The sequence below is a fragment of the Barbus barbus genome, assembly GCF_936440315.1.
Source record: "Barbus barbus genome assembly, chromosome: 50".
In the NCBI taxonomy this organism is placed as follows: Eukaryota; Metazoa; Chordata; class Actinopteri; order Cypriniformes; family Cyprinidae; genus Barbus; species Barbus barbus.
The window spans coordinates 7,559,175-7,577,598 of NC_136728.1; the positions used below are offsets into that span (position 1 = coordinate 7,559,175).

The 18,424-nt window shown below is 36.3% G+C and overlaps 1 protein-coding gene across 2 annotated transcripts in view; it reads left to right on the forward strand.

The window, feature by feature from the left end:
- LOC306868470 (S phase cyclin A-associated protein in the endoplasmic reticulum-like) overlaps nucleotides 1-18,424 on the forward strand; it is a 107,174-nt gene that overhangs the window by 25,286 nt on the left and 63,464 nt on the right. For both annotated transcript variants that reach the window (XM_079414654.1, XM_079414653.1), the window contains exons 10-19: nucleotides 441-608; nucleotides 731-797; nucleotides 1,492-1,609; nucleotides 2,590-2,701; nucleotides 3,046-3,186; nucleotides 3,307-3,462; nucleotides 3,532-3,674; nucleotides 4,532-4,613; nucleotides 4,984-5,136; nucleotides 9,510-9,617. In XM_079414654.1, the coding sequence (XP_079270780.1) occupies nucleotides 441-608; nucleotides 731-797; nucleotides 1,492-1,609; nucleotides 2,590-2,701; nucleotides 3,046-3,186; nucleotides 3,307-3,462; nucleotides 3,532-3,674; nucleotides 4,532-4,613; nucleotides 4,984-5,136; nucleotides 9,510-9,617 (1,248 nt within the window). The remainder of the gene's footprint in view (nucleotides 1-440; nucleotides 609-730; nucleotides 798-1,491; nucleotides 1,610-2,589; nucleotides 2,702-3,045; nucleotides 3,187-3,306; nucleotides 3,463-3,531; nucleotides 3,675-4,531; nucleotides 4,614-4,983; nucleotides 5,137-9,509; nucleotides 9,618-18,424) is intronic.

The following is an 18,424-nucleotide window of genomic DNA, read 5'->3' on the forward strand; positions in this document are numbered from 1 at the left end:
CATGACTATATTCACAAAACAACATAGGCTCTCATACCTTATTGCTTAAATATGTTGTAAAAAAAAAAAACTCCTTCCCATCTCCTCGTCCCTATTGTGGTTGTGTGCTGCATGATTTCATTATGCTTCCCCATGCGTGGTTTTTGTGATTGATTGCGTTTATGGCGTGTGCCTGGATTATCATTTCATTTTATCTCTGTTCAGTTTCTTACAGCATCTTGGTGTGCAGGCTTCCAAGCATTTAAAATTTGGTTGCATTTCAGAAATTTGAGTCTAGCCTAATTTCAGATGAAGTGCTGAAATGATTGCACCGCGTCCTAATTGAAGTTGTGCTGCCTGGGCATGTACTCAAGAGCCTGGTGTGGCTAACTTGGCACTGTACAGCTCGTTTTGTGCCTCTGTCTGGTGTGGTGACTTCAGTGTTTTGTGACTGTTGTCAGCCCCAATCCATGGCTGAAGTTTTGGCTAAGAAGGAAGAGCTGGCCGACCGCCTGGAAAAAGCTAACGAAGAGGCAATCGCAAGTGCCATCGCTGAGGAGGAACAGCTGACGCGGGAGATCCAAGCGGAGAACAACGAACTGGAGACCGACAACGAGAGCGACTTCTCTGTAAGTCAGCAATTTACCCTAGTGGTTTATACGGCTGATGTAATTACAACAACATCAATCTTCTTTGCTCTTTTATGTGTGTTTCCTGAATGTGGCGTCATTTTTATTTTGCTCTCTTAAAGGCAAGTATCGGAAGTGGAAGTTGTGGCTTGAATTTAGACTGGAGCGAGATGCTAGCTGATTATGACGGTAATGATGCCATTGATAACTGTATGTATAAGTCTGTTAATTGTTTATTTAATGACAAAACGAAATGGCTAAAATTGCTGGAATTAAATGAATATTTATTTTAAGCAACATTTTCTTGAAAATTTGACTTCTGTTGTTCAAACTTGGACTTGACTTCCCTATTACTTTTTACTAGTGCTGCCAAACGATTAATCGTGATTAATCGCATCCAAAATACAAGTTTTTGTTTACATAATATATGTGTGTGTGTACTGTGTACATTTATTATGTATATACAAATACACACATGCATGTATATATTTAAGTAAAATGTTATATTTGTATATTAAATATATTTATATATAAATATATACATGTAAATATTTTCAAAATATATACTTCATTTGTATGCATTTATATATACATAATAAATATACACCATACACACACATATTATGTAAACAAAAACTTGTATTTTGGATTCGATTAATCGTTTGACAGCACTACTTTTTTACCTTGTAAAATAACAAGTGCAAAGTTTTCTTGCTGTCATGTATGCTTGTTATACAGACTTTGTAGAAATTGCATTTGATCAAATTACATAAAAGCTTCACTCATAACACTGGATGCTGATAATCTCAAAGTGACAAGTATGATATATCGGTCTAACACTTCTTGTAACTGTGCTATATTGCATCACCTGCTTTTCTGACAGCTCGAGAGCCTTGGCGTCAGAGCACCTCCTGGGGTGACATTGTGGAGGAGGAGCCAGCCCGCCCGCCGGGTCATGGCATTCACATGCACGAGAAGCTGTCCTCTCCTTCACGCAAACGGTAACAAAGTCTCATAGTTCTGTGTGTTACAGAATAATATTACAGAACTTTGTTTGTTCTAAAAGTTTACATCGTTTTTGCCAAGAAACATGGTAGTATTACCCGTTGAAGTGTCATTTTTTTTAAAAGAATTGCAAAAAAAAATTTGACCACTTCTGTTGTTAGGGGGAAAAAAGTAGTCCTATTCCCAAACTCACCATTACGGCAATGTTGTTACATTCACTTAAACAAAAAGACTGCAAAATTTGCCATTAGTGGTGCAAAAATTAAAAATTTAATTTGTTTTAATGCTGTGTAAATGAAAATAGACATTGTGTAGAATTCAGTTTCTGCCACAGAATAAGAAACTAAAAAGTTTGCTACTTTCTCACAACTCTGACTTTATTTCTCTTGATTGTAAGTTTGTCGCAATCCTGAACTTTTATTTTTATCAAAATTACGAGATGTAAACTAATTCTAAGAAAGAAAATTTTTAATTACCCCCCCCTCTCCCCCCCAAAAAATCCTGAGATGTTAACGCAAAAATAGAGAAATAAAGAAACTTCGATTCTAAGAAAAAAAGTGATAATTTTTCCAACAATTGTGGCGTTAACTCAAAACTCCAAGAATTCCAAGAAATATCTTTTCAAAATCACTTATTTGTTCAAAAGAGGAAATTGGCTTCCGTGTAATTGTGAATCATGAGTTTACATCTTGCAGTTCTGACTTCTTTCTCTGAATTATGAGATGTAAACTGTCAGAAAAATGTCAGAACAGTGCCGTAAATTCACTATTGTGAGGAAAGAAATTGGAATTATGAGATGTCAACTTAAAACTCCGATTGAATAGTAATGACTGTTGTAATGCTTTTATATGCCACAATATTCATCTTCATCTTCATTTATTAGTGAATTTGAATTTTAATGCATGTGATTTAATTGTGATTAATTAACTTGTGTATCATGTAAATCAATTAAATGAGTTTTGCTGTTTGTTGTCAGAACCATTGCAGAGTCGAAGAAGAAACATGAAGAGAAGCAACTCAAAGCCCAGCAGCTCCGAGACAAACTGAGAGAGGAGAAGACCCACAAGCTGCAGAAACTGTTGGAAAGGGTATGTTTTTCCCTTTAGCACCTGTAGACACAGCTCATTTCGCCTCGGCCGCAGGGGAAAATCCTGTTCGCATACATGTTGAAAGAATCACTTAACAGCCATTTTAGTCGTTCAGTGTGATTCACTTCTGGCGAGACTCATACATCTGATGCTGGTAAGAAAGTGTTTGTTTTTATTCTGCTCCATTCTTGTCAAAGGAGTGAGATCTAAGACAATATTGAGTATTTATATATCCGCACATGAAGTGGACCACTAACATGTGTTATTCACACCCCTGACAAGTCTGACTTCTGCAGACTGTTTTGTCAGGATGTGATCTTTTTGTGTCTTTTTTTTTTTCTCAGGAAAAGGAGGTGAGGAAGTGGAAAGAGGAGCTGTTGGATCAGAGGAGGAGGATGATGGAGGAGAAGCTGCTACATGCTGAATTCAAGCGAGAGCTTCAACTCCAGGCCATCGTGAAGAAAGCACAGGAAGAGGAGGCAAAGGTCAGAAGTTCTAAACTTACGAGGCTAAAACCGATTAAGTGTGTTACTGTACTGATATCAGTACTTCTTGGGATATTTTCTTCAAAAAAATGTTCAAAAGTAGTTCATTGATTTGTTTAGGTGAATGAGATTGCATTCATCAACACTCTAGAAGCCCAGAACAAGAGACACGACGTTCTGGCTAAACTAAATGAGTACGAACAACGACTTAATGAGCTGCAGGAGGAACGCCAGCGGAGACAGGAAGAAAAGCAAGCTAGGGATGAAGCCGTTCAGGTATAGCTTGGTTCTTTTTATTTATTTAATGTGTTAAATGTGTGACTATATGATTAATCGATTTTTCAGGAGCGTAAGCGGGCCTTGGAAGCGGACCGGCAGGCACGGGTGGAGGAGCTTCTGATGAAGAGACGGGAACAAGAGGCCAGAATTGAGCAACAGCGGCATGAGAAGGAGAGGGCGAGAGAAGACGCTGCACGGGAGAGAGCCAGGTCAGCATCGAGTCCTGCCAAACAGACCAGAATCCTGATTCAGCTAAACACAAGGACAGAAAGACCAGCGCAAAGAACTCAAGGGGAATTAGGCTATGAAAAACAGCCTGATTTAGGGAATGTTTTGTGTAACCCTTAAAGGGATAGTTCACCCAAAAATGAAAATTCTGTCATCTTTTACTCACCCTCAAGCAGTTCCAAATCTGTATGAATGTCTTTTTTTTTTTTTTTTTTTTTTATGTTACAAAAGATCTCAAATGCTGTTCTTTTAAACTTTCTACTCATGAAAGAATCCCCAAAACAATCTGGAAAAATAAATTGTCACGGTTTCAATAAAAAAAATTAAGCAGCACAACTTTTTTCCACATTGATAATAATCAGAAATGTTTCTTGAGTAGGAATTCAGCATATTAGAATAATTTCTGAAAGATCATGTGACACCAAAGACTAGAAGCTGAAAATTCAGCATTGACATTTTGAAATATTTTAGCATAGGAAACTTAAGTTATTTGTAATAATTTCACAATATTCCTATATTTACTGTATTTTTGATCAAATAAATGCGGCCTTGGTGAGCATAAGAGACAAAAACATTAAGAAATATTACTGACCCCAAAGTTTTGAATGGTAGTGTGTGTTGTTTCTTGCATTAGAACCACTTTATAAACTTTAACAGGAAAGTTAAACTAGATAAGACGTAAATAAGGTTAAAACTTTGAATTCTTGGGCTGTTTGATGATAATCTAAAAAGTCACATAAACCTTTTATAGACTGAATACTGTGAGATCTGTATGGGTTAGATGTGTTGTCTTTTTGCATGTCCTATCTGAATGTTTCTTTTTTTGTGCACACCGTAGGGACCGTGAGGAGCGTTTGGCTGCGCTCAGTGCGGCTCAACAGGAAGCCATGGAGGAACTACAGAAGAAAATCCAGATGAAGGTAAACTATCTTATCCACTGTACCTTGGACAAAACTGCTGTTACGCAGTGTTAATTATTTTTTGTTAACATTTTGTCACTGAAGAAAACGGGGCGATAACTAAATAAATAACAGTTTTATTGACAAAAGCTATGATGAACATCAGTTGGCCTTTTCATCAATGAATAAATATAGTATTGCTTGTTCAAGCCTTCAAAAAACATTCATATTATATCATTGATATTTGTTTTCTCCAGGAGTAGGCCTATATAATGAGTTCAGAAATTTTAGAGAAATGCTTACTTCATGCATTACAATTTTACTAAATCTTACTATCTTAGATTTACTGTAGAGTTACTTAACTAAAAGTAAAATGAGACTAAATTTTCAGCATGATGAGAGCAGCCGTCGACACATGGAGCAGATCGAGCAGAGGAAAGAAAAGGCTGCTGAGCTGAGCAGCGGAAGACACGCCAACACAGACTACGCCCCCAAACTCACCCCTTATGAACGGAAGAAGCATTGCTCACTCTGTAACGTTGTGGTAGGTACTGCATTACGGGATTCTCTCTTATCCATTTGATTGGTTTTAATACATTCAGGGCCATAGACATGAGGAAAACTAGGAATTCTGTCCCAGTATGAGATCAGGAATATTTGAGCCACTCCAAACATGAGTGCAGAGATTCCTGCAAGGTTGCTTTGCCTGGCAGAGTACATAAAATCACAGACCACAAGGTGATTCAGAGGATTTTCATAGAGAATGCATGTAAATGAGAATTTAACTGCATTAATTAAACATGAACTATGGGCGGAGATTAATAGCTGGGCGTGATTATGCTTTTCAAGCGACAGGCAACAAATCTTTGAGTGGCCGCATTTATCTCTGACGCGCCTTGCTTTTACTGCAACTGGGGCCAGACACCTTGGAGCTTCAAACTGACATCAGATTAAGCGCTGGGGAGAATGAAATCTTGTTAAAAATGTCAGATGACCTTGGCCAGGCTCTGACACCAGAGATCATCTTTAGGTCAGCAGGAAGCACTCTAGTTAATGACATTATACACAGACTGTCCTGTGTGGGCTCGACTCCAGGACTCAAAGGAGACAAACAACACAAGCGTCCAGATACTGTTGTCCTCACCTGATATAGGAAAAAAACTTTTCGGTTTAATTCTAGTACAGATTTTTCACATGGGTCACTTTCATGCAAAGCACCTTTCAGGTTCAGTCCTCTTGGAGTAACGCAAGGTTTAAGGGTTAGTTTCAAACATATATTATATTTTATCTTTTTTGAAAACACAAAAAAGATAAATTAGAAAAATTCAAGATATATAGATTTTAACATTTCCTTTATGCCCTTTTTAGCACTTTGGGCTCCATTGAATTTCATAGTATAGACAAAACTAGCTGAAACATTCTTCAGAATATATCATTTTTTTCCCATAGAAGAAAGTCATGTCGGTTTTTAAATGATATGAAAGTAAGTAAATGATTAATTGGTGTATTATTCCTCCTCCAGTCTTGATCAAGGGCACAAAAGTGATGTGCATCACCTTTTCTGGGGTTTGAACCAACAACCCTTTATTGCAAGAGAAATTCACCCATAAATGAACATTTTCATTTATTTATATTTTATTTTTCCTTAAGCTTTTCAAAACCTGTGTGACTGACTTTCTTCCATGAAATACAAAAAACGGCTATAACACTTTATTTTAAGGTGTACTTTTTACAGTGTAATTATACAAGTACTGAGTAATATTAATTAACTACATGTGCTTACTATATGGTTCGGATTAGGGTTTGACTTAGAGTTACTTGCTTGTAATTATGCATAATTAACTATTGTTGTTATTAAAATAGTAAGTACATGTAACGTGTAACAAGGACACCTTAAAATAAAGCGTTATCAAAAAATTTTACCCATCAGATCATATAGATTAATTACACCTTCCCTTTTTGGTGCTTGAGAGTTTTGATCCCATTGACTTTCATAAAATGGACTATATGGACTTAACTCTATTTAGTTCTTTTGATCAAGGGCGTGATTGTGGGTAGTTCATGCTTCATCTTATCTGAGATTCGAACCCACAGCCTTTCAGTTATTGGAAAATTTCACCCAAGAATTTAACTCGAATTTACTCACCCTCATCTCATTCTAATCCTGAATAATACGTAGCACAAAAAAAAGATAAAAATTTGTTCTGGCTGGTTATATAGATTATTTCACACATTTCACACAGTACGCCATTTTGGAGTTAGAACTTTTTTAAATTGTTTTGAACATGGGCACAGTTGTGGATAGTTCATACATTGCTTTTTTGAGGTTTGAAGCCACAACCTTTCTGGTTATCAGGAAAAGTTCCCCAAAAATGAAAATTGTCATAATTTATTCCCCAACATGTCATTCCATCATGGTTTTTAAACAGTATGAAGGTGAGTAAATGATTTTTGAGTCAGTGCACAATAATGATCACTTTTTCTGGGGTTTGAACCCACAGCCTTAACTCAGGACTTAACTCTATATTTATTTATTTTGATCGAGGGCATGATTGGATAGTTCATGTTTCACCTTATCTGAGATTCGAACCCACAACCTTTCTGGTTTTTGGAAAATTTCACCCAAGAATTGAACTCAAATTTAACTCCTGAATAACGTTGAGTCTTATACGCAACACAAAAAAAAGATTAAAATCCTTCTAGGCAAGTTATATAGATTAATTTTGTCTTTTTTTTTTTTTGGAGTTAACAGATCTATTTTTTTTTTTACTATTTTGGTCATGGGCACAATTGTCCATAGTTCATACATCACTTTTTTTGAGGTTTGAACTCACAACTTTTCTGGTTATCGGAAAAGTTCAAATTGGTCAATTTACTCACCATCATGTAATTCCATTATGGTTTTTGAACCGTAAGAAGGTGAGTAAATGATTTTTGGAAGCACTAGTCCTTTAACTGTCTTAAGTCAGTGCATCTTTTCTGGGGTTTTAACCCCACAACCTTATCGGTTGTTTGAAAAGTTAACCCAAGAATTGAACTCTTAATTTACTCAACCTCTTGTCATTCCAATCCTGGATAACGTTTTGTCTTATATGTAGCACAAAAAAAGATTTAAAGTGCACAATAGTGATCATACCTGTATGACTTTCATGTGTGAAACATAAAAGGAGATGTTTTGATGGTGGTGAGAGTTTTAGAGCCCTTATGGGGTTTGAACATCAATCTTTTGCTTACCAGCCCTGATCTTTTAAGTAGAGATCGACCGATATATCGATTTCCCGATATTTAACTTTTTACCATAATCGGATATCGGGTTTGTAATATCGGATTCACCAATAAACGCCATCTTGTGGTTGTTTTGAGAATTGCACGCAGGATCGCCATTACAGCGCGTCTTATGGGAGACGAGACAACAACAACGGCATGCACAGGTACTTTATTTGCTGTAGTTTGTAAACTTTATTTAACATAACAGGGATTAATGCACAAATTAGATGTTACATAAAACTGATATGCAGTTTATGCAGCTTGGCTCTAAGAAATAGAGACAAACTCACGGAGTCACGTAGATAATCCGTCAAGTCCTCTCCCAATAAAGACGTAACTTTGCATGAATTAAATAATACAGCCATGAATGAGCGCATGTTGGAAAAAAAGCGCTGAATTGAAATATCTCTCTGTTGTATGTGCTCATCATTAGTCTCGTGAAGCCGCTTTCATATTGCTGTTCACTCAGCGGTTTGATGCTCAAGAAATGCTCCAGCACGGCCACCGCATGTAACTTTTAACAAGATTCACTTGTTTGAAACACGCTAAATTATATTAACATTTATTATATAATCATTATTTCACCAAATAAACATCTAAATAAATACATCTCTATGGAAATGAATTATCTCCGCGAGCGATCGCAGTTTAAGTATAGTTCTGTGTAACGTTAAATGGATAAACCACTCTGTCAGCATGCATTTTATAATCTAGAAGGACAAAAACATTAAGAATTCTGATATAACATACCAGCTGAGAAATGCAATAAATTTAAATATTCCAGAGAATATTATTCAGTAAATTAACATTATCCAGTGAATTATTCTTCACTCTTTAGCCTATTAAACGGCTTATAAACCTAAAACAGGTAGTTTAAAATGTTGATATGACTGTTTTCTCCATTTGAAAACAATAGACATTCTTTTGCTTATTGTTAACATCAGTGTTTCTGATGATGCTTTTTATAAATAAAATGTTTTTATTGTTATAATATGAAGATTAAATTTAACATGAAAGAACAACCTTTTTTGTTGTTGTTAAGATGACTTACTAAGGACTTCACTCAGTTATTTATTTACTATATAACAGTAAATAAATATCAGTTCTACATATCGGTTATCGGGCACATAAACAAGCAAATAATTGGTATTGGTTATAAAACAATCAATATCGGTCAATCACTACTTTTAAGCTATACCAGCCCAGTTTCTCATGATGAACCGAACCATTACATGAATAATAGAGTAATAAGAGTCTTATATGCTTTCACATGACCTCTTGAGTTTTAGGACAGATGAGCTGCCCTACAAACTCAAGCGGAGATATTTGAGCTGGTGAAAAACAGTGCTTGAGGCGCCGATACATTCAAAACTGAGTTGTCAAAGCTCTTTGGTCATTTTACTTATCAGTTATTCACCAGTGTTTTCTGATTTTCTGGCTTTTATGAGAGGTGTCTGGCAGCTGTGCAGATGTCCGTCAGGATCAAGGGATCATATTTAGCTTTAAAGGGTTGGAACATATGTCTTGATACCTGAGAACTGTCAGGCCGTCAACGATGCCGAAACGCATTGTGCGGTATTTTTCAGGCCCATGGCTTTATAGTTGGCGAATCGCCTCACATGATCTCCGACCTCTGTGTTTGTGTTGCAGATCACCTCTGAGGTCCACCTGTTCAGTCACATTAAGGGGAAGAGGCACCAGCAGGCAGTGCGGGACAGCAGCAGCATTCAAGGGCGGGAGCTGTCCGACGAGGAGGTGGTGAGTCTCCCCCACTAAAAAACACAGAAGTCCATTGTGAAAATGGAGAGTTTTGATAGAAATGCAAATTAAATGTATAAATTGCATGTGCTTTTAAATATGAAAGTGACTTAACGTCTTAATGTGCTCAATGAAAATAAAGAAAAAATAAATATATTTATATATAAAAGGCCAAATTCAGTTGGATAATTATAATTTTTTTTAATTATTAAATAAGTAATATTCAAATTATTTAATACTTTATAACAATTTTATCTATTTATTGCAAATTTTATTTAAAATAATTGACTTATTTAAAAAAAACTGATATAATTTAATTTGCCACAAGTAAATCCAATTCTTATTATTTCTATAATACATACAAATAAAGCAAAAATATAACATTTCATACTAATTTTCTATACAAATACAAATTCTTACATTCATTATATTTATTGAAAGGTAAACTACAAAACATTACTTGAAAAAATTGAAAAAGTGCTTAATGTAAATAGTGTTAGACGTGTGTGTGAGTGAAAAATATGGACAAGACTATTTACTTTTATTGCATATATTTTATTAACTAATTCTGAATTGAATGTGCTTATTTTTTACTATTTATAAAAATAAAAAAAAAGATAAATTATACATAGTTGTTATAAAACTGTTTGATTTTATTGTAGATGAGCTTATTTTTCATTATTTATTTGTTTTCCAAAATACCAGTTTTTTTTTTTTTTTCAATTATTACAAAAAAGCTAACAGAATATAGCATTTCACTCTGATTTTATATACAAATATGAATTATTACATTTATTATTCATTGTTTTTTGAAAGCTTAAAATATTACTTGAATATTGTAAATGTAAATAATTTCACTCTTGCCATGTTTCTCACACAAACGGAGTACGCACACACTTCGTTCAAGTTCATTTTTATGGCATGCATTTCATTTTATGATTTTGCACATCATTTTTCATATCCGTAAAGGTTGAGGGGATCAACACCAACTTTCCCATATTTTCCCCAGTTTGTGGGACCGTAAAAGGCTACAGCGAATCAACGCTGATAGTGTTTGTGTATATGGCGTGGGGTGAGATCACCCTGCCTTGTCTCTGGGCTTGACGGAGTGCCTTTCCTCTGAACGCAGCTTGTTAAATGCGGGATCTCTCACCGCAATATGAGATTGGCTTTCACACTGGGTTTCTTTGTACGGCTGACAACTGTTGGTGCTATATGTCGCACCTTTGGCCCCTGGGCCTGCTTCATTCGAACCTTTTTTCAGCGAGTAATATTTAAACCCCCACTGCTACCTCTAAATCATTAGCCTTGGCTGCGGCCACCTATTTCTCTGCCTGACAGTGTGATAAACACACAGCCGCGCGACACACGTCAGGTGCAGCCCACATAATGAGGCCTGTCTAGATTGTGGAGCTTGATGTATTTAATTGAATTAACTGTTCACGTGGGGAACTATTTTTTAAACAACTTTCATTCGGTTTACATTAAAAAGGAAACCACAGTTTACCTGTGATTTATACGACACAATCTATAACAGTCAGCGAAATTAGCAATATTGGAAACTGTAAATTTGTTAATTACCGTGTCCTTGGCTCTTATTGGAAAAGAACATGTTGCTTATATTTCTTCATCTATAGATGTTTATAAGTAATGTATGTCTAAATGTGCAATTTTGGTCATTCGTTCACATTTTAAGGAAACCTGGGACTTGTTTGGATAGTCTTGCCATGGACGCCCCCGTGCTTCTTATTTATGTCTTTGCTCATTTTGGTGCGCAGTGTTTCATTCACGCAACCGCCAACTATTTTCCAGTCGGCACTTCCATAATTCTTGCCGTTATGAAAGATTTTTAATTAAAACTAAGATGGTTGGCTGAACCGTGCAGAGGTCACAACATAGTTTTTCAGCAGAAGCGGGTCCAGAGCCTCCGTCTGTCCTCGTATTTAGTCATATTTCGCTATTTAAAAGACTCTTAAAAGAAATTGAAAATACAGCGATTATCAACAGCAATGGTTCAGTGCGGCTGCGGGACACTTGGACTCTATATTATCCTTTATTGGTTGTCATCTGTTCTGGTTTAATGTGATATATCGCGGCTCTAGGCCCCTTGTGTTTGACACGTAAGAGTTTTATTTATCCTCAACCTTTGACGCCAGATCAAGACACACAGCAGAACGTTCAGTCATTCCAGCTAAAATATCACACGGCTTGTTGGAGTCACCGTTGTGCCTAGTGGTTGGCACACAAGTGCTCATGTGGGACAAGCGCATTTAAGGCCAGACTTGTATTGTGTATCGATACATTAAGTAATTTAAAGATTATTAAGTAAATATAATACTATAGTAGAATTTTTTATATATATATGTGTATATATATATATATAAGTGTGTGTGTGTGTGTGTGTGTGTGTGTGCGTATATATATGTATGTGTGTGATATATTAAACATGCACTTTTTATTATGCTAAATATATAAAGTGTATATACTTTTTATAATAATAATCTAGAAAGATAAAGAAAATCTGAAATGTAATATAAATAACTTTAACTTTGTAACATAACATATAAATAACTTAAAATAATAAAACTATAAATATTAAATTTATTAAATTTCATTTAATGTCATCTTTTTATTATTGTTGTTGTTATATATTAATATATTTGTATATTAACCAGTTCTTTCCTTTAGTGTTGTGATTAACAACAAAGTTGTTTTGTCATCCCCTGAACTTTTTTTATTTTTAAAAATTATTTTTTTTTACAACAAAGACATCATGTCAAATGATGCATCCAAGGTTAGAATGTAATCCTGCAAGGGATGCACAAGTCAAGTTTTTTTTTTTTTTTTTTTTTTTTGGTGTGGGTTGCTGGTTAGTTACCTTATACCTCCTGTCTTTACATTGTACCTGAATGACAAACAGCTGTCCGTTTCACATTGGGGAAAGCCATCTTTTGCCGGTTCTTTTGTGTCACACAAAAGAGTGGAGGATGGGGACGTGTATCAGTGTGACAGTGAGAGCTTCATCACGGCCCCTGAGCAGCGGCGGAGGTGTGATGTTTTGAGTGGGCTCCCATTACGCCCCACAGTGCTTTTTTTGGGGTCTCTCTCTCTCACTCTTTATATCCCACTCGCACGCCTCCTATTATCACCGTGTGCAAGTGGACACCTGCCCATCACCTGTCCGTCCATGAACTTGATAGGTCGTCATATGCCATGTTGTCCTCTTTCCATAGCATCAATTATTTTATGCTGTTCTGAGGAAAGCATCACTATTAAATATTGCTTATACTTGGAGTTTGGGGTTTTTCGTGTGCTAATGTTTGTCAAAACAATCCGACTATTTCCGTCTGGCAAAAGATTCTCACAGACTCTAGTCATTTAGATAATCTAAATATGAAAAATACTTTCTACATTTCATATATGTACTAAACAGGGTCTTAAAAAGGTCTTAAAAAGTCTTGCCATTCCACGTATTAAGGATATAAAAGCTTTTAAATCAGATAATATAGTCTTACATTCATAGTCATTAAATGTTGCATGCCTTCAAAAAAAACTATCTTTCCTGTATTTTTGTCTTGATTTTTTTAAATGCAAATATCTAAACATCCTTAAATCAAGATAAATTTATTTGAGATTCAAAATGAAGAAATTAAGTCTAGTTAAAATGAAGTGAGTTTAAATATGAAAATGTTTCCCTTTTGAATTAAGTTTATTTTTCTTAGCCCGTTAGCTTTTATTTGTTCATTTTAAATCATTAACTCGTTCATTTTGATCAATTCTGCAGGAAACAAGACTTCTTATGACAATTTATTCTTAAGTAAATCTGTCTTGGAATGTTTTCAAGTGCAACCAGAAGATACTGTAAAAGTTATTTCCATATTTTAGTGTTTGTGAGCAGAGCTGTTCAAGCCTTAAGCGTTTTTTGTCAAATAAATAAAAAATTAAGAGATCTGTTGGAGGTTGCAACCATATTGACCTTGAATTTATTCCCTAAATTTTCATTTCTTGGTCTTAAGAAGTCTTAAAACACTTTCATGAAACCTCCAGAAACCCTGTTAAAATTACTTAACGTAACTTTTGTTTGGTTGGAGGCGTATATACAGAGAAGTGGTGTTATGATATGATTTTTTCTTTAAAATGTATTCTTAAATTAAATTCTATTTGAGTCTCAAACTGTCGAAGCGATTGACTTGCCATAACTTTTCCATTACTCAGTTCACTCCCACATTACGAGCTTAGCTCCGACCCTGATCTCCTCACAGATCTGTTTTTGTGGTGCTCTCCTCTCCTCCAAACCCCTCTTTATAATCTCAAGATGGTGCACGTCTTTGAGGTGTTACAGAAACAATCCCATTAAGTGAACAGCAGGCGAACTAGATCGCCTTTCAGAGAGATTACTCAACAGATGCCTCTCTGGCCACAGGGAGGCAATGGTTATGACTGCAGGGCTCGACTCCTCTTCCCGAGGGACTCGGGGTGGAAGCCCCGTCCAGCACACACACACACACACACACACAATAACTCGTCCACTTGAAACACTATATGACGCAAATGTACAGATTTCAAACGAAGGTCCATGAGGCAATTTGTCACATTTGTCTCAAAGTAATTCATTAAGGACAGGTGTCAAGCATTCGAGGCTGTGGTCGTTAAAACGTTGTTATTGTTCACTTCTTTATTGTTCAACTTTAATGGACCTGTGAAGAGCTGTTAGAAGAAAGAGTCGATGTTTATTCAGATATGTTGTTCGTTGTCTCCAAACAAATCCCTAAATATTGAGGGAATACATAACTCATCCCTCACCCTTGGCTCTGAGCATAAATAATACTGATCCGACTTATGCCGAATTCACACTGCACGATTTTTCCCGCCCTTGTCACTCGCCGACAGGTTTTGATAAATCGCCGACAAATGCCTGAGATCGGAGGCAAATCGGTGCTCGTTCACGCGAGTGACAATCACGCAGTGTGAATTATCAAAGATGCGATCTGAGGGAATCGCCAACGCTCGCAAAATATTTGGCATGCTAAATATCTAGAGCTGTCGGCGATTCGCAGTCACGCTTTGTGCAATGATTTCTGACTGAAAACTACATCGGCGATGACCTTCAGCCAATGAGAGACAAAGAAACAAGGCAGAGGGAAGTTTGAGGAGGAGTTATAGACCAGAATATCAGTGTTTTAATAGATATATGTACAATTATATCATACAGAAACAAGCACAAACATCTGCTTGACCAGCCGCAACATCAGCATTACTGCAAAATTATTATTTACCTCTCTTTGCAGAACACACAATCCCTGTTCCCTGCATAATCTGTTTTTTTTTTTTTTTTTTGTAGCTGGAAATCAGCGCACAGACAATTTGCGGCCTATATTTTTTTTAATACTTCCAGTCGAGAACTCCAGTCTGATACACGCAGGTTCTCGCGTATTTCCTTATCACTTCTCGTGTGTGTTTTGTTGTGAAACGAAGCTTGCGGATCAGACAGAGTTGTCGGCGATTCTTCCTATTGTGAAATCGTGCAATGTGAAACCCCCTGTCGCCGATCCATCGTGCAATGTGAAAACCGAATGCTACCCCAGATGCAGTCATGCAGTGTGAAAACAACGGCGATCCGACGAGTTTGAAAATCGTGCAGTGTGAACTCGCCATTAGATAATAAAACAGGTGAAACGGTCCATAGCCTTTTATCTTAAAGTGTTAGTTCACCCAAAAATCTTCGGAACACAATTTGATATTTTTGATGAAATCTGAGAGCTCTCTGATCCTGCATAGACAGCAACACAACTGACTCGTTGAAAGCCCAGAAAGCTAAAGACGTTGTTAAAATAGTCCATGTGACATCAGTCGATCAATCGTAATTTTATGAAGCTACGAGAATACTTTTTTTGTGCAAAGAAAACAATACTAACGATTTTGACAGAATGGCATTCTGGGATCATTTACTCACCCTCGTGTCATTGCAAACCTGAATGAGTTTCTGACTTTCTTCTTTCTTCTCAATCAGTGTTGGACCCCATTTACTTTCATTGTACTGACAAGAAAAAAGAACACTAATGCTGCGTCCCAATTCGCAGACTGTCTGTCCTAAATAGTCTTTGAAATTAGAATTATTTATTATTTTATTTATTTTCTCTTTTATTTGACAGGGACATTGCAATTAAACATAGTACAAAACAAGTTAGTAACTGATTCTATGCAAAAAGAGTTTATAGCTAGAGCTAATTTTCAACTCTTCTCAACAATTGATGTGTCCCAAATCATAGTATGGTGAAATGATTATCCCAAAGGATGGTTTACGTTGAACATTTGAAGTGCAGATACATTCTCACACTATCAACCTACAATAATTAGCATTGGGCAAGGATTCGATTAGATGAATAAAATGTGTTAAACTACAAACATGGCAGATATGCAAAGCCAACAGTTAAATAGAAATGTTTTGGATAAATTGTTTTGAGTGATTAATAATCTGCATCTAACCTGATGGAAAAAATATTTAATGTTATCCGCATTATAATTCATCTGCAAGGATGTTGTGAACTGTAATAAAGATGCGTTTGGTCATTAACTATTAAATTCATCATTATGCAAACATATGAGGTGAGTTCCAGACTTGAAAGACACGCAACTGGTTAGACAACGTGCCAGTTTGTTTGTCCAATATGGTGTGAAATGAAATGAAACGAAATTTGAAGGATGTTAACTGTCAAGATGATTGCCAGGGCAGTTTAAATGGTGACATGTAAATATGACGTCAGTATGTCCCAAAGCTTGCCTGTTATTTTCCTACTCATTTAAAAGTATGTACAATTTCTTCACAAAAAGAAAACATACTTTTAGTATAAGTAGGTGAATTGGGACTTAGGATGAGACATTTTTCAAAATGTTTTCCATTGTGTTTCACAGAAGACAAAGTCATAAAGGAATGACATTATGATGATGAGTAAGTTATGACGACAATTTTTTTAAATTTTCAGAACTTTTTGTGCAAGTATGTTTACAAGCACCAATCTAATCAAGCTACCGCAGCAAACGCACAACAGAGGCCAATTATAATCTGATTAATGTATTATCAATCACATAGACTGTGCAGCCACATTTACAGTCATTTTTATAGGAATCTATGCGATTAGAAATTTCACGTGAGAATGAAAGGTTTCCCAGTGCATATTTGCCAAATTTGCTGCATTGGCTTTGCAAGATACTTCCGTGTGAGATGTGCTTGATTCATCGCTAAACTTGATGAGACAATGGACTTTTTGTCTGCAAAATTTTGCCAAATGTCAATGCAGCTTTAAGGTTTTTCGTATTCATCATCCTTTCCTATCAAAATGCATGCTGCGGATGCGAAAACGCAGAAAATCGAACCTGTAAATGTGACTGACACAACGTGAGATCGTATTTATTTTTTAACGTGCAAAAATTTCGGACTCGGTGTGCAAGGACCTTTAGTCTGACATTACAAAAAAACAGTTGGTCTTAAGTATTTACGTGGCTTCATAAGTGCTAATAAATAGCTGATATATTAACAATAGGCATGCAAATAGTTAATAGTGAGATTTGGTCCCTATACCAAAGTGTTTCATTTATTGCTTTAATCTGACTAAAATCAAACCTTTAAATTGCCAGTAAATGCTCTTCATGACTTGATTTACTATGGAAAGCTCTGAAAAGATTCTTCTACCATCATCAGGGCAGGACACTCAAGATACCATCGATTCTAAATATAACTTGAAATGAGGACAAATGTGACCCTGGACCACAAAACCAGTCATAAGGGTCGATTTTATAAAAATTGACATTTATACATCATCTGAATAAATAAGCCTTCCATTGATGTATGGTTTGTTAGGATAGGATGATATTTGGCTGAAGTGCAACTATTTGAAAATCTGGAATCTGAGGGTGCAAAAAAATCTAAATATTAAGGAAAACTGGCTTTTAAGTTGAAGTTCTTAGCAATGCCTATTACTAATCAAAAATTAAATTGATATATTTACGGTAGGAAATTTACAAAATATCTTCATGGAACATGATCTTTACTTAATATCCTTATGATTTTTGGCATAAAAGAAAAATCGATAATTTTGACCCATACAATGTATTGTTGGCTGTTGCAACAAATATACCCGTGCTACTCCTGGCTGGATTTGTGCTCCAGGGTCACAAGTATCTGCCTCATCTAGTGCACATACCCAAGTTATTGAAGTCATACTAAACCTCCAGAATCAATCTGGTAGGTTTTTGGCCCCCATCCTCATACAGCATACAGCCTCTGAGGTATCGACTCAGAGTGGGAACTCTTATCTATCTCACCCGCTGCTCCCATCCTCCGAGGTGCCGGATGACAGGATAATTGGATAATTGCTTTCTGGCACATGCATCACGTCGCCTGAAATTGAGTTACATCCGTCTTACTTCCCATGGAAATATCGGCATCATCAGAAAGAGACGGAAAGCTATACCTCTCTCCCCCCCTCAGCACTTCCGCTGCTTTAATGCCACCAGCGAGCCGAGGAGATGCCTTCATAATTGAGGCGCACAATGCTTGGGCCGGGAGGACTCTACATGCCACACAAAGAGCTTAACACCTGGTCTTTCAATGAAGGCGCTCCGCTTTACATCCTAGTGTGGGAGTTGAAGCCCAGCCTTTTGTGGAAACAGTGGTTTGATGTTTGATCTCCTCTCTTGTCGCTCTGTTCTGACACACCCATGTGTCATCATTCTATTGTCCTGTAGGGACTTCTCTGGATGCGCATGGCTTTGAACTGAGAGGTCTCTCTGTGGAGCTGTAAAGAATA